The 13,767-nt window shown below is 36.0% G+C and overlaps 1 protein-coding gene across 2 annotated transcripts; it reads right to left on the reverse strand.

Moving 5' to 3' along the window:
- Positions 1-2,487: 2,487 nt before the first annotated feature.
- LOC110930971 (protein WVD2-like 3) lies at positions 2,488-9,582 on the reverse strand. 2 transcript variants are annotated; one of them, XM_022174357.2, is made up of 7 exons: positions 9,500-9,582; positions 6,580-7,084; positions 5,777-5,865; positions 5,596-5,689; positions 4,794-4,865; positions 4,154-4,264; positions 2,488-2,952 (listed from the first exon to the last, which is right to left on the reverse strand). In XM_022174357.2, exons 2-7 carry the CDS (start codon positions 7,078-7,080, stop codon positions 2,719-2,721), a joined length of 1,101 nt encoding a protein of 366 aa, XP_022030049.1. In that variant the 5' UTR covers positions 7,081-7,084; positions 9,500-9,582; the 3' UTR covers positions 2,488-2,718. The 2 variants fall into 2 exon arrangements, with proteins under 2 accessions (XP_022030049.1, XP_022030050.1); XM_022174358.1 differs by lacking the exon at positions 2,488-2,952 and adding an exon at positions 3,367-3,513.
- Positions 9,583-13,767: the final 4,185 nt, after the last annotated feature.

Consider the following 13,767-nt stretch of genomic DNA (forward strand, 5'->3'; position numbering starts at 1 on the left):
GTCCCCGAGCAGGAACACCGCCGCCATCAATTCGGGGAGGGGAAGCGGGGTGGGAGAGCGGTGTGTACTCACCGATTGAGAGAGAGGGGGTGATTGGTTGTTAATGTGGGTCCATCCTTTTTCCACCAATCATATTTTTTTCTTCTTTTTTTATAAAAAAATAATTGTGTGAGTGGAGTGATGCCAACGTTTGAGTGCAAAATAGGGATTTAAGAGGGGAGTTGATGTGACGTGTGCTGATTGAGTGTGTGTAAGAGATGTCACTCCCCTAAGACCACCCGTAGTGGGGCGTGATTTTAAAAAAAAATTGAAAAAAAACGCCTCAAACCCCCCCCCCTCCCACTACACCGGGCGTTATCCGGTGTTATATTTGAATATGTTGCAAGCCGGCGTTTTTAAAAAAAAAACTAAAGTGGTCAAATGCAGCTAAAGTGGTCAAATGCAAATTGGATGTGGCCAATAGGAGTGGTCCAAGTGTAAGGTGCCATTTCTTTTTTTTTTTTTTTTTCTTTTCTCTATAAAAAAATAATTGTTTAGTGATTGGAAGGGGCGTTATTGGAATAATGCCCCACTACGCAATTTTTGCAATAATGCTCCATGCTGACTGGGATGACACGTGTCGAATAATGCCCCATGGTGGGGGTATTATTTTGTTCCACCACTACACATGATATTTTTTTATATAGGCTCCTTAATAAAGTTTCTAAACTCAGTGGGTTCGGGTGAACCTGGACCTTTGTATGTAGATCCGCCACTTTAAATAACCAAGAAAAAATTCTACCGATTTCAAATTTCCAAAAAATCTAAGTTTTTGATTATTTAAAGTTGATAAAACAAAGTACTTTTCTCTTTCTCTCTCTTTGGAAGCCTATCTCCCCCAATTTTCTCATTTTTGGTATTTGCTAAACTTTAACCTCTCTAACACATATCCAGGATAAGAATTTGTACAAATTCGTCTTAACTTTATCTTAGCGCTTTAGCTTTAGCTTTACCTACACTTTTGGTGACCTATCTCCATGTCTTAATAACGGTTTTTTTTTTTTTTTTTTCTAATACTATCATACTTCTTCACCTTATTGGTAGCTTATTAATATTATAGTTTTGTCCTTCGTGTTATTTATAATGTTTTAGACTCCACGTGAAGGACTTCTATGTTTATAATATACTCATGTCCTAGTAAGGTTTTGGAGTCGGAGGTTTCCTTAAAAGCAGTCTCTTTATACTGTGATAGAGGTATACTTTACCTACAAGCAGTGGCGGATCTAGGATTCGTGCCAAGCGGTAACGTTTTATAAATAAGCGGTAACGAAATAGAAAAAACGTCAATTTTTTCCAAAATTTACACTAATTTTACACTACCGCCGGAGCGTCAAGGGGTAGCGGGCATTACCCCTTGTTATACACTAGATCCGCCCCTGCCTACAAGCTACATGTCACCCTCCCCGGAACCCACCAATAGCTTTTCTAATAGGTAAGATTCTACTAGGTATGGTTGCCGTACCATATTTTCACTAAACAGTAAACAAACAAGTATACATATATTCAAATTCAATACATCTAAAACATATGGAAGAACATGTTGAAAACATTTAGCGTTCATTCTAATGCCTAAAGTGTGTTCATAATATGAAAGGGAAACTTTATATATACTTGTTTAAGTAAACAAAACCAGAAACTCATGATAAGGGTTGTTAAAAGAGTGAACTCAATGAACTGAATCGAGCTAGCATGAACTTGGGCTCGAGTTCATTACAATACGGGCCAAGCTAACCCCGCTAGTAATCTTTCAACCCGAACTGAAAACTGAGCTTGTACCCAACCCGAGCTAGCTCGTGGCTCGCATATTGTGAATTTTGATGATTATATACAAACTATGAATAACATACTAACAAGAACAATACAATTGTATGGGGTCGAGTGTGGGTTTAGCCGTTTAACCAATCTTTAAAAACCGGTTTTTAAACTGTACCGGGTTAGGTTCAGAAATGGTTCAACCGGTTATACCGGGTTGTACCAGGCGGTTCAACCGGGTTAACTAATTAACCCTATAAATTCATAAAATACAATTTTACTCAAAAAATATTCTAAAACTATATCATTTCATAATAAAAAATATTCTAAAATAAAAAATATTCTAAAAGTTAATGCATAATAAAAAAAAATAAAAAAAAATTCACTATTGTTACCATTTTAGGCGCTAGGTTTTTCTAAGAGCGTAAATCGTCACCTTTTTGTACCTATAACAGATTAAAACTCCAAATTTTAACCTTTGACCCGGTACTGGTATACCGGTTTAAACCGGTATAACCCAATTTACCGATGGTACAAGTTCCTTACCGTTCTCTCAGTTTACCGGTATGATTCGTGCCGGCTAAGCTTTCGACATTCGGTTTAACCGGTTCAACCGGCCGGTATAAACCGGTTTTTAAAACATTGCGTTTAGCATGCTTTTTAGAAAATAGATTTCTACATCAAACAATTCCCATGGATATATAATATATTCGAGTTATTAAGGTTTTTATATAGAAATATACATATGTAATTAGTACAACATTTTCTCCATAAATAAGAGCACAACTTGCAGTATAATTTACACTTCATACATAACAAATATCCGAGCACGTTAAGAAAGCCACTGCAAAGCCCCCTGATCAAGATCGGAACGAAAAAGACAATCAAGATTGTATAAATTAGAAAAACTCACCAGGAAATCAGGACTTAAGACTCCATACTAATCTTCTCATTAAAATCTTCAGTAATATTGGTCAAAACAGACTCGTTTGGCTCTTTTTCAACGGGATTTTGATTGTCCTTTTTGTTTGTTGTATCTCGGTAGATCCCAATACTATGGCGAACTCTAGCATTTGCCCCTTTTCTTTTGTCTAAACTGAGCGTATCACTGCAGCTTTTCCTTCTGCCCAATTTCGGTGACTTTGCACGAGTTGGTGGCGGCTGTCATTAAAGTCAAAATTATTGTATTTGGGTGACATTCAACTCATTAGAACCTTTAAGTAAAATAAAGAGTAAAGTACACGGATGGCATGGTTGTAAAAATCCCGACTAGTCTTCGATTAATCACTAATCGGAGGTTCACCAATTAATGGCCGATTAATTACTAGGCAGTCAATGACTCCTATTCTGGGTAAATTTTGGCCAGACGTCGGCCACATTTCGACCAAACCATATAAATTTCTTCCAATTACTTAAAAAAATGGGTCAATGAGGGGTTAAAACATGTCTACTTTAAAAAGCTACATATAAAAATGTGTGTGTATATATACAACTAAAAATTACATATAAAAAGCTCAATCCGGTTAATTCCGAGTAATCCCTAATAATCCCGATTCCCGATTAATCGCTAGTTGGTACCCCACCGCCCGACTAGCGCCCAACGATTCTTACAACACTGACGGATGGTCCCTGTGGTTGACCAAATTTTTGGATTTGGTCCCTAGCTTTCCAGAAGTACATGAATGGTCCCGGTGGTTTGCATTTTGTAACGCATTTAGTCCCCTGCCAACAAATCTAAAGGTTTTAACATGTCCAAGTTAAGGACTAAATGCATTACAAAGTGCAAACCACAAGGACTACCTGTGTACTTTTGGAAATCTAGGGATCAAATCCAAAATTTTGGCAAATCACAGGGACCATCCGTGTACTTTAATATAAGAGTTAAATGCCATTTTAGTCCCTGTGGTTTGGGCCATTTTGCCAGTTTAGTCTAAAGGTTTCATTTTTAACCTGTGGGTCCAAAAAGGTTTCACAGTTGCCATTTTAGTCCACTGTGTTCACTTCATCCATTTTTTCTGTTAACGAGAAGGCCAATTTGGTCATTTTTTATGTAATTCTGTTAACTAAAGGGGCAATTCAGTCATATAAAATGACCGAATTGACCTTCTCGTTAATAGAAAAAACGGATGAAGTTAACCCAGTGGACTAAAATGGCAACTATGAAACCTTTTTGGACCCACAGGTTAAAAATGAAACCTTTGGACTAAACTGGCAAAATGGCCCAAACCACAGGGACTAAAATGGCATTTAACTCTTAATATAAAACACATTAAATTTTATAGGCCCATATAATCAATGGTTAGTAGTGACAACAATATACGTGTTTACAAACCATAAAAAGCTAAATGCTTTATTAAATTACCTTCTTTAGCTCGACTTTTGGCGGTGGGCCCGCATGATAGAAGCTTGGCATCGGGTTTGCCTTAAATAACAAACTCTTTCTGAGTTGCTTCAGGGCTGCTTCCTTTTCTTCCTTTTTGATACAAACAGAACACAAAATATAAGTTTCAAGCTGACGTGGGGTAAAGAAAATTGATGAGAAAAAATTAACTGATAAAGATCATTGATATTTAATATTGAGTAAATTACAAAAATCGTCCTTTATGTATGTCACTTATTGCAAATTGTGTCCTTTGTCTTCAATAATTACAGAAAACGCACTTGATGTTTGCAAACCCTTGCAAGTTATGTCCTTTAGCCTTAACTCAGTTAATTTTTGTGGTTAAATCTGACCAAATGGACCCCACATGAGGGTATTTTTGTGGTTAAATCTGAACAAATGGACCTCACATGAGAGTAAAATGACCAAAATACCCTCTTGTGGGGTCCATTTGGTCAGATTTAACCACAAAAAATTAACTGAGTTAGGGTTAAAGACATAACTTGTAAGGGTTTGCAAATATCAAATACGTTTTCTGTAATTATTGAAGACAAAGGACACAGTTTGCAATACGTGACATACATAAAGGACGATTTTTGTAATTTACTCTTTAATATTTTACCTTGGTTCTTTCCTCACATTGAATTTTCTCTGCCTCCAGTGCTTGCTGTTTCTCTTCTAATTTGGAATAAAACTGAAGTAAAATGAAAATTAAAAAATAGAGGGAGTTAGCATCACGATAGTAAAGATGTTAACAGAGCAAAAGATGAGACTGTACAGGTTGAAACAGGACGGGTCAAGTCGATCAAAAACATTAAAAATTCGAACTTTTGTTGATAACTGGTGTGACGTATGGTTTTGTTCACTAAAAATACAATTAGAGCAATTTTTGAGCCATTTCTTTTCTATTTAGTTTTTGGAGTAAAATGCCATTTTCGTCCCTGAGGTTTGGCCAGTTTTGCGACTCTCGTCCAAAGGTTTGTTTTTTCGCATCTGGGTCCAAAAGGTTTGAAATCTTTCCATTTTCATCCGGCTCGTTAACTCCATCCATTTTTCTTCATTAAGTCAGGGGTATTTTCGTACATAAAGTGAAAAAGACCAAATTGCCCTTTAAGTGAATACTTATACAGATAGTGAAAAAGACAAAATTGTTCTTTAAGATAACAAGAAAGACGGAAATACCCCTTATTTAACAGAGAAAAATGGATGGAGTTAACAAGCCGGATGAAAATGGCAAGATTACAAACTTTTTGGACCCAGATGCAAAAAAAAAACATTTGGACGAAAGTCACAAAATTGGCAAAACCTCATGGACGGAAATGGCATTTTACTCTCGTTTTGTTATTATTCAACATATTGGACCCGTTAAATATAACCAGAACGGATCGAACCATTAATGGGTTAACAGTTAACGATAGTTGTACCTCTTTCCGTCTCTCTGCACGCGTGCTACACCGGAACACTGGGGCTGATGCAGAAGTGGGCTTGGACATTATAGGCCTTGCTGATGCGGCAGTTCTTTAGTATAGTTAAGAAATAGAACAATTGCAAAACAAAAAGGGAAACCAAACAAAAGAGAATATATATATATATATATATGGATACGAGGATGCTACTGAACAAGAGTCGTCATCATCCGGATGCTTCTTGTTATCTGGTTGCAAAGGCTTCCTTGCTATTGAAGGAGGAACTACCTGAACCCAAAAGAAATAAAGAAAAATACATAATTTAAATAAAAACTTGTGAAAAGAATCTAGTAGGCCTGTAAATGAACCGAACGAACACGAACATAAAATCGAACACATTTACATGTTCATGTTCGTTTATTAAGAAAATGGGCATGTTGCTGTTTGTTTATGTTTGTTCGTTTAAAAACCTAAACGAACGGTTCACGAAAAACAAACATAAACAAACAAACTTAAATGAACAAACCTTAACTAACAATTAATAACACAAATGAACATAATTGAACAAACATAAATGTGCACAAATGAACATAATTGGCTAAACAAAAACGAACACAAAGTAATTTTTATTATAAATTAGTGATTAGTACGATAAATTCCATTGAAAACCCCGTATTTATTACCAATTAGTTATACTTATATATGTAGTTAGAAAGTTCCTTTTATGTTTAATATTTATATAAATATAACTACTTACGTATTTAAATTGAAACGGAACATAAATGAATGAACATAAATAAATGTAAATAAACGAACATAAACGGAGGTTCACGAATGGACAAACAAACCTTGTGTTCATGTTTTTCATTTAATTAAATGAACAAAATATTGTGTTCATGTTCGTTCGTTTATCAAATAAACGAACTTCCCGCCAAACAAGTTCACGAACGTTCGGTTCGTTTACAGGCCTAGAACCTAGTATTCAGCATGCGCAATTCTTACCTCATTTGTTTTCTTTGTAAGTTGGGCAGGTGAACTGCTTGAATGAGATGGCTTGGCGACAGGAGTGCCAACAGGGCGCGATCCGCATAGAGCACGCTTTTCGGTAGCGAGAGCAAATGGTTGCGGAACAGTGCGTTTTGTTTTAGCGGATTTGGTTGTAGGTTTAACGGTTGTGTTTGATTTCTTACTTTCCCCTTCTGTCTGTTGAATGCCGGATTTTGTCTTTTCCTTCACCAAGCAAGTTTCACGGTCCAATATGTCGTTACTTGAATCACCAGAAAGGTCATTTGCATGTTTAACGTCTTCAGTAATACATTTCTTTACTTCAAACTCTTTAAGTTCGTCTGTTGTCTGGATATCAGGGTTTGCATTCCCGTTGACAGAAACATTGGAATCGACCGAAAGAGCAGTACTTGAATCAACCGAAAGATTATTAGAATCAATAGCGACAGAATGCACTTCCTTGTCCGTACATATATTATCAACCACCTCCATTCCCATGGGACTGCATATGTAACAATGAAGTTAAAAGAAAATTAAAAAAAAAAAAACAACATGTGCATCTCATTGACCATTGTTTCAGACTTTCATCATATGTACAGTCACCCTAGTCTGCTGAACTGGCATGGTTTTTATTCACTTTTCATAAGACCATGTGTAGTGGTAAATTGTTATAATGCCCCCACCATGGGGCATTATCCGACACGTGTCATCCCAGTCAGCATGGGGGCGTTATTGCAAAAGTGGTGTAGTGGGAATAATGCCTCTTCCAATCATTAAACAAAAAAAAAACAAAAAAAAACAAAAAAAAAAAACAAAGAAATTGCTCATTGGCTAGTCAAACACTTGACCACTCCCCATTGGCCACCATTTGTCACTTCAGCGTTATATTTAAAACGCTATCATGCAAATTTTCAAAAAAAAAGCCTTATAACGCCTAGTGTAGTGGGGGGGGGGGGGCGTTTTGGGGCGTTTTTTTCCAATTTTTTTTAAAAATAACGCCCCACTACGGGTGGTCTAATATCTCATATATGTGTTTGTGTTTTACGGTACGAAATATTTAGTATAGCATAAATAATCATAGTTTGCATGTATTCAAAAAATAAAGGATATAAGGAGTAGAATCCAAGAATATAAAAAAAGTTAAAGGTAGAAAACTACATTTACCAAAGAATGAAATGTGACTAATCAATCAATTAATTGAATTGTTAAGCAAAAAACAAACTGCTTCAGCAAAGCCTGTATAAGCCCGGAGGGAGATGATAAATCTACTTTTACATAAGATTACAATTGCAACTCTTTATATAATTATAAAGAGTAGTATAACTACAAGATGTCAGGTGAACTATCATAATCAACTCATTGCATAATAGGATAAGGGGAGGGGGGTGGTCACTAGTGATAGAATTCTATCACTCACAAGCACCAATCAAGTTCCGCCATGTCAGCAACCATTTTTCCATCACTCACAACCTTTTTTAGTGGGGGGCGGTCATCACTCATCACCACACCAACCAACAATTACACTCACAAAAAAAAACCATAACGCGTTGAAAAAATCACGAAAATGTGATTTCGTTAAACTATCACGCGTTACAGCAAGCAGGCGGGGTGGGAACTATGGGTTTTCCACGCGTGATAAAATTTCCGTTATAAAAATAACGGCACCGCCCCGGGCGGCCTTAAGGAATAAACACAATAACATGCATTACATATTCACATAGCAAACCGACTGTTTTTGGTAATCTCATACTTCAATAGATAACAGATAAACATAAGTATCGTGGATTGATATATGCGTTTCTAGCTGACTCGCATCAAGCATGACAATTGACAAGAACTCAAATCCTTCATTTAGGCCTCTAAGTTCAACTTTTTTAATTAATGCTTTCAAGAGTTATCAGCTTTTAATTATTTCCATTTCATCAAAACATGTGACATAATTAATTCCGTTAACTCGTTATTCTCTTAGGTAATGCTTTCAAGAGTTATCAGTAGGGCTGCAAACGAACGAAACGTTCGGTGAACAGTTCGTGAACCGTTCAGCGGGAAGTTCGTTTGTGTTTGTTCGTTTATTAAACAAACGAACACGAACAAAAAATTCCGTTCGTGTAGTTAAATGAACAAACACGAACAGAGGTCGCGTTCGTTCATTTATGTTCGTGAACGTTTGGTAACGTGTTGGTTTGTGTTCGATGGTTCATTAGTGTTTTTAGTTTTTATATTTTATTTAAATTCTTCAAAATTCTGAAATTAAATATTTGATAATTGTCAGTGTATTATATATTTTGTTAACGAACGCTTGTTTGTTTCCATTTGTGTTCATCAACGTTCGTTTTTGTTCCTTGCCTAAAATTAACAAACAAACACAAACGAACACGAACAAGTTCATTTCCTTAACAAACGATCACAAACACAAAATCTCATTCGGTAAGTGTTCATGAACAGTTCGTGAACACATATATTTCTTAACAAACGAACATGAACAAGGTCTTGTTCGAGTTCGTTCGGTTCATTTGCAGCCCTAGTTATCAGCTTTTAAAGTTTGGCTGTAACACTTTCATCCAGATAACTCGCATCTAAACAAATTTCTACTTCTATACATTCACCATTCACCAAAACAGAGCTCAAATCATTACATTCGTTTCCTATGCTAAATCCTCACAAACTCTCATAAATTCACAACAAACCTAACCTAATAACCTCACATTTTCCGAATTAAACTTCCAAATCAAACCTAAACAACAATCAAAGTCCTAATCGAAACACCGATCCAGAAAAACGAGCTAAAATCAACGACGAGTGTAATCTAGATCTAACTGGAACATAACTTCTTCAACGAACATAAGAGCATTGCGATAAGAACATATAAAATTGTAGAAATTCAACAAAATTGATGAAAATGTGAGGAGAATCTTACAGATGAATGCGTCTGATCTGCCAACAGTTTCACCAAAACGACGAGCAAGCGGTTTCTCTCTCTAGATTGTGTTTTAGTTAATTAGTTGTATAAATAGTAGGTGTGTTAACGGCGTTAATATACGGCCGTTTGGGTTAACGCGCCGTGATTAAAGTTTTCGGTAAAAAACTTAAAATTCTAAAGTTTAAATTTGACTCAGCAAATTTTAGAGAGTGAACTTTCGTTTTGCTCTCCGTGATTTTGTTATTTTAACGGTTTTGCTATAAAAGTTTAAAAATAATCATTTTCCTTCCTGATCTTTTGAGTTTATTGTCAATTTGCTTTTTGATTCTAACTCAGTTAAAACGTTCAACTAAAAGTAGGGGTATTTTGGTAGTTTACTCTCTGGCTCTAACTCAATTAAAACGCTCAGTTAAAAGTGGCGATAGTCATGGTCGGCAGGTGATAGTTGCAGGTGGTGGTGGATGGTTGTGAATGGTGTGGTCGGTAGAAAGAGTTGTTGGAAAGATGGATGATCAGAAAAGAATTACTTATATACATATAAATAACAAGTTATATGTTTATTTAGGTGAAAAGACTTACACGTCCTTGCTTTTATCTATAAAATTACCAAAATACCCTTCTAGTTATGGATTTTTGGATGGACTTAGAGTCGGAGAGCAAAATTACGATAAGTTAGAAAAATTAGGAAGGAAATGGCTACTTTTAAACTGTTAGGACAAAACCGTTAAAATAATCAAACCCTAAGAAGTAAAATGGAAGTTAACTCAATCTCATATTTTCCATTTGAAATTTGATGTTATTTTTTTCTTTTTGTGATTTGTTAATTAGGCGAGATAAACCTTTAAGGTAAAAACAAAATTATGTTTTTTTCAGGGAGATTATGGAAGAGCTAAAGTTTAATGTATAAATAATTTTAGATATTAGGTGATGGTCCATTGATAAAAGTAAATTCTTTAAACATTTGAGAGGGGAAGATCATAGAAATAAAAAGAAATTTATTTGCCGTTCAGAAAAAAAATTGCATGAAGAATTAAAAAAATCAAACGGTGTTTACGTATATTTTATTTTTATTGTGGTACATTATCTCAATATATTTTAACATTTAGAGCATTCACGTCCATGTCATTCATAAACAAATATACTTTCTCTCTTTCAATTAAATAAATAACTTTTATACTTCTATCATTATTTTTTCCCCATCCATCATTCAAAACCACTTTTAAAATATATTAGAAAATTAATATTTTTTTTTCTTTACTTAAAACCACTTTTTATATTATAAAAACTTCACTCACAAAATTTGATGGACGAATTGTGAATGCTCTTACTATAGTAAAAAACTTGTTAAGATTTATTTTGTATTCATACAAGTTTGAAAATGTAATTAAAAAATACTACAAGACATAGACGATTAAGATTGAATTTATTTTGATGTACCACACAAAAATTAAAAATGTCATGTAGCCGTTTATTTTCGTAAAGTCGGTTGAAATTAAGCATCGCTCCAATCTCCCGGATGTTACATGGGAAAGTTGGCTTAATTTCGATGTTTTGAGTCTTTTGTAATTCATTTCTGTTTTGTTTTTTCCTTGTATGCTTTCTAGCGGATTACTTGCTCTTTATATATAGTTATAAAGTGGTTTGTCTTTAAAAAAAACTAATTAAGAGTTTCCACAACGCTATAGAATCATTAGAATGTTACAACTCCAATATCATAGACCAACGTCCAAGAGTGAGTAATAGTGTGGAATGGGAAGTTGATAATTAGAATCATTGGTTAGCATGTTAATGTTAACTGATGATACTTTTTGAAATCAAAAGTCATATGAGGCATCATCATCTTCAATAAGTTTGTTGTTCAATCCCATTGCTCCATTAGGGCTTTCGGATCAAAGTCGTTGGATATTTAATAGCAAAGTGGGTCTCAGATTCTTAATTTAGCAAACCAATGTTCTTGTTCAACCAATGCGATCTTCTTCCCTCCATTTATAATCATCTCGTTATTGAAAAGTTGAGTCTACCATCATAATTAAGGTTCTACTGCTATTTTTTATGTATATTAGACCATCCATAGTGGTGTCATTTTTGGGCGTTTTCTTACAAATAAACGCCCCTAAACGCCCTAGATTCCACTCCCATGGGCGTTATTTTGGTGATTTTGGGCTGCAACGTTTTTAATTCCACGCCATCGAGCAAAAGGGTTTGGCCAATCACTTGTTTCCATGCCTTTTTTGTCCAATAACATTTTTATGGTTATTTTTTTTATTTAATTCTATTACACCACAATCCTCATATTCCCACTACACCCATTTTAGAAAACGCCCTATAATGTCTCATTGCTGACTGGGCTGCCACATGGCGCAAAACGCTCAAAGGTAAGGGAATTACCACTACACATGGTCTAACAAACTACACATTTGGACATTTCTTGTACACGCAAATCCATGGTGAATATTTACATATTTAATAATGTATAAAAAATGTTATAAAGTTTTAGTAATTGACATAAAAAAGATGGCATCTTGTAACTGGTGTACTGTTCCTGAGATCTTTGTCTTTTCTATCAGACCATGTGTAGTGGTAACAGCTTATAATGCCCTCACCATGGGCATTATCCGACACGTGGCGTCCTAGTCAGCAATGGGGCATTATAGCAAAAGTGGTGTAGTGGGGATAATGCCCAAATAATGCCCCTTCCAATCATTAAACAAAAAAAAAGCAACTTAAATCATATTGGCTGGTCAAACATTGGAATAAATGCCCATTGGCCACATGCAGCACATGGAGCGTTTTCATTATAACGCCAAACATCATTTTCAGATTTTTTTTTTTTTTGATATAACGCCTAGTGTAATGGTTAGGGGGCGTTTTGGGGCGTTATTTTTCAATTTTTTTTAAAAATCACGCCCCACTACGGGTATCCAAGTGGATCCCGCTAAAGTAGAAGCTGTCATGAATTGGCAAGAACCGAAAACGCCTACAGAGATTCGTAGTTTCCTGGGGTTAGCAGGATATTACAGGCGTTTCATTGAAAATTTTTCAAGGATTGTTGCACTCTTAACTTCCTTGGCCAAGAAGAAAGTAAAGTTTGTTTGGGGCCCTAAGCAGCAAGAGTCCTTTGATATTCTAAAGCAAAAGTTGAGCAACGCTCCTGTACTGACATTGCCTGAAGGTACCGAAGAGTTCGTAGTTTACTGCGATGCATCACACACTGGCATGGGATGTGTGCTTATGCAGAAAGGCAAGGTTATTGCCTATGCTTCAAGACAGTTAAAGGTGCATGAAAAGAATTACACCACCCATGACTTGGAGTTGGGTGTCGTTGTGTTCGCACTAAAACTGTGGAGGCATTATCTGTATGGTATCAAGTTTGTGATCTATTCTGATCATAAAAGCCTTCAACATCTATTTAATCAGAAGGATTTAAACATGAGGCAGCGCCGTTGGATGGAGACTTTAAATGATTATGATTGTGAAATCAGATACCATCCCGGCAAGGCGTATGTAGTCGCTGATGCCTTGAGTCGAAAGGAAAGGGTGAAACCCACCCGAATCAATGCCAAGAGCATTTAAGTGGAGAATAATTTGATTGAAAGGTTGTTAGCTGCACAGAGGGAAGCTGTGTTGGAAGCTAACTATCCTAAGGAAAAGCTGGGAGTAACTGAGGAGCAGTTAACTCTTAGCAAGGACGGAATTTTACGATTAAATGGACGAATATGGGTTCCAAATTACGGAGGACTTTGAGATGTCATCGTCCAGGAAGCCCATAGTTCTAAATACTCCGTTCATCCTGGAGCTGATAAAATGTACCAGGATCTAAGGGCAAATTATTGGTGGATAGGCTTGAAAAAGTCTGTAGCCACTCATGTAGCCAAATGCTTGACTTGTGCGCAAGTCAAAGCTGAGCATCAAAAGCCGTCAGGCTTGCTACAACAGCCTGAACTTCCCGAATGGAAGTGGGAAATGGTAACTATGGACTTTATTACCAAGTTACCCAAGACGAGGAAAGGAAATGATACAATATGGGTTATAGTTGATAGACTGACTAAGTCAGCACATTTCTTACCCATCAAGGAGACTTATAGCTCCGACATGTTGGCCCAGTTATACGTTGATAAGATTGTAGCCTTGCATGGCATACCTGTGTCTATTATCTCTGACAGAGATACTAGATACACGTCACATTTTTGGAAGAGTTTCCAGCAATCTTTGGGCACACGTTTGAATATTAGTACGGCTTACCATCCTCAGACAGACGGTCAGAG

Source organism: Helianthus annuus, chromosome 3 (assembly GCF_002127325.2).
Source record: "Helianthus annuus cultivar XRQ/B chromosome 3, HanXRQr2.0-SUNRISE, whole genome shotgun sequence".
Taxonomy (NCBI): Eukaryota; Viridiplantae; Streptophyta; class Magnoliopsida; order Asterales; family Asteraceae; genus Helianthus; species Helianthus annuus.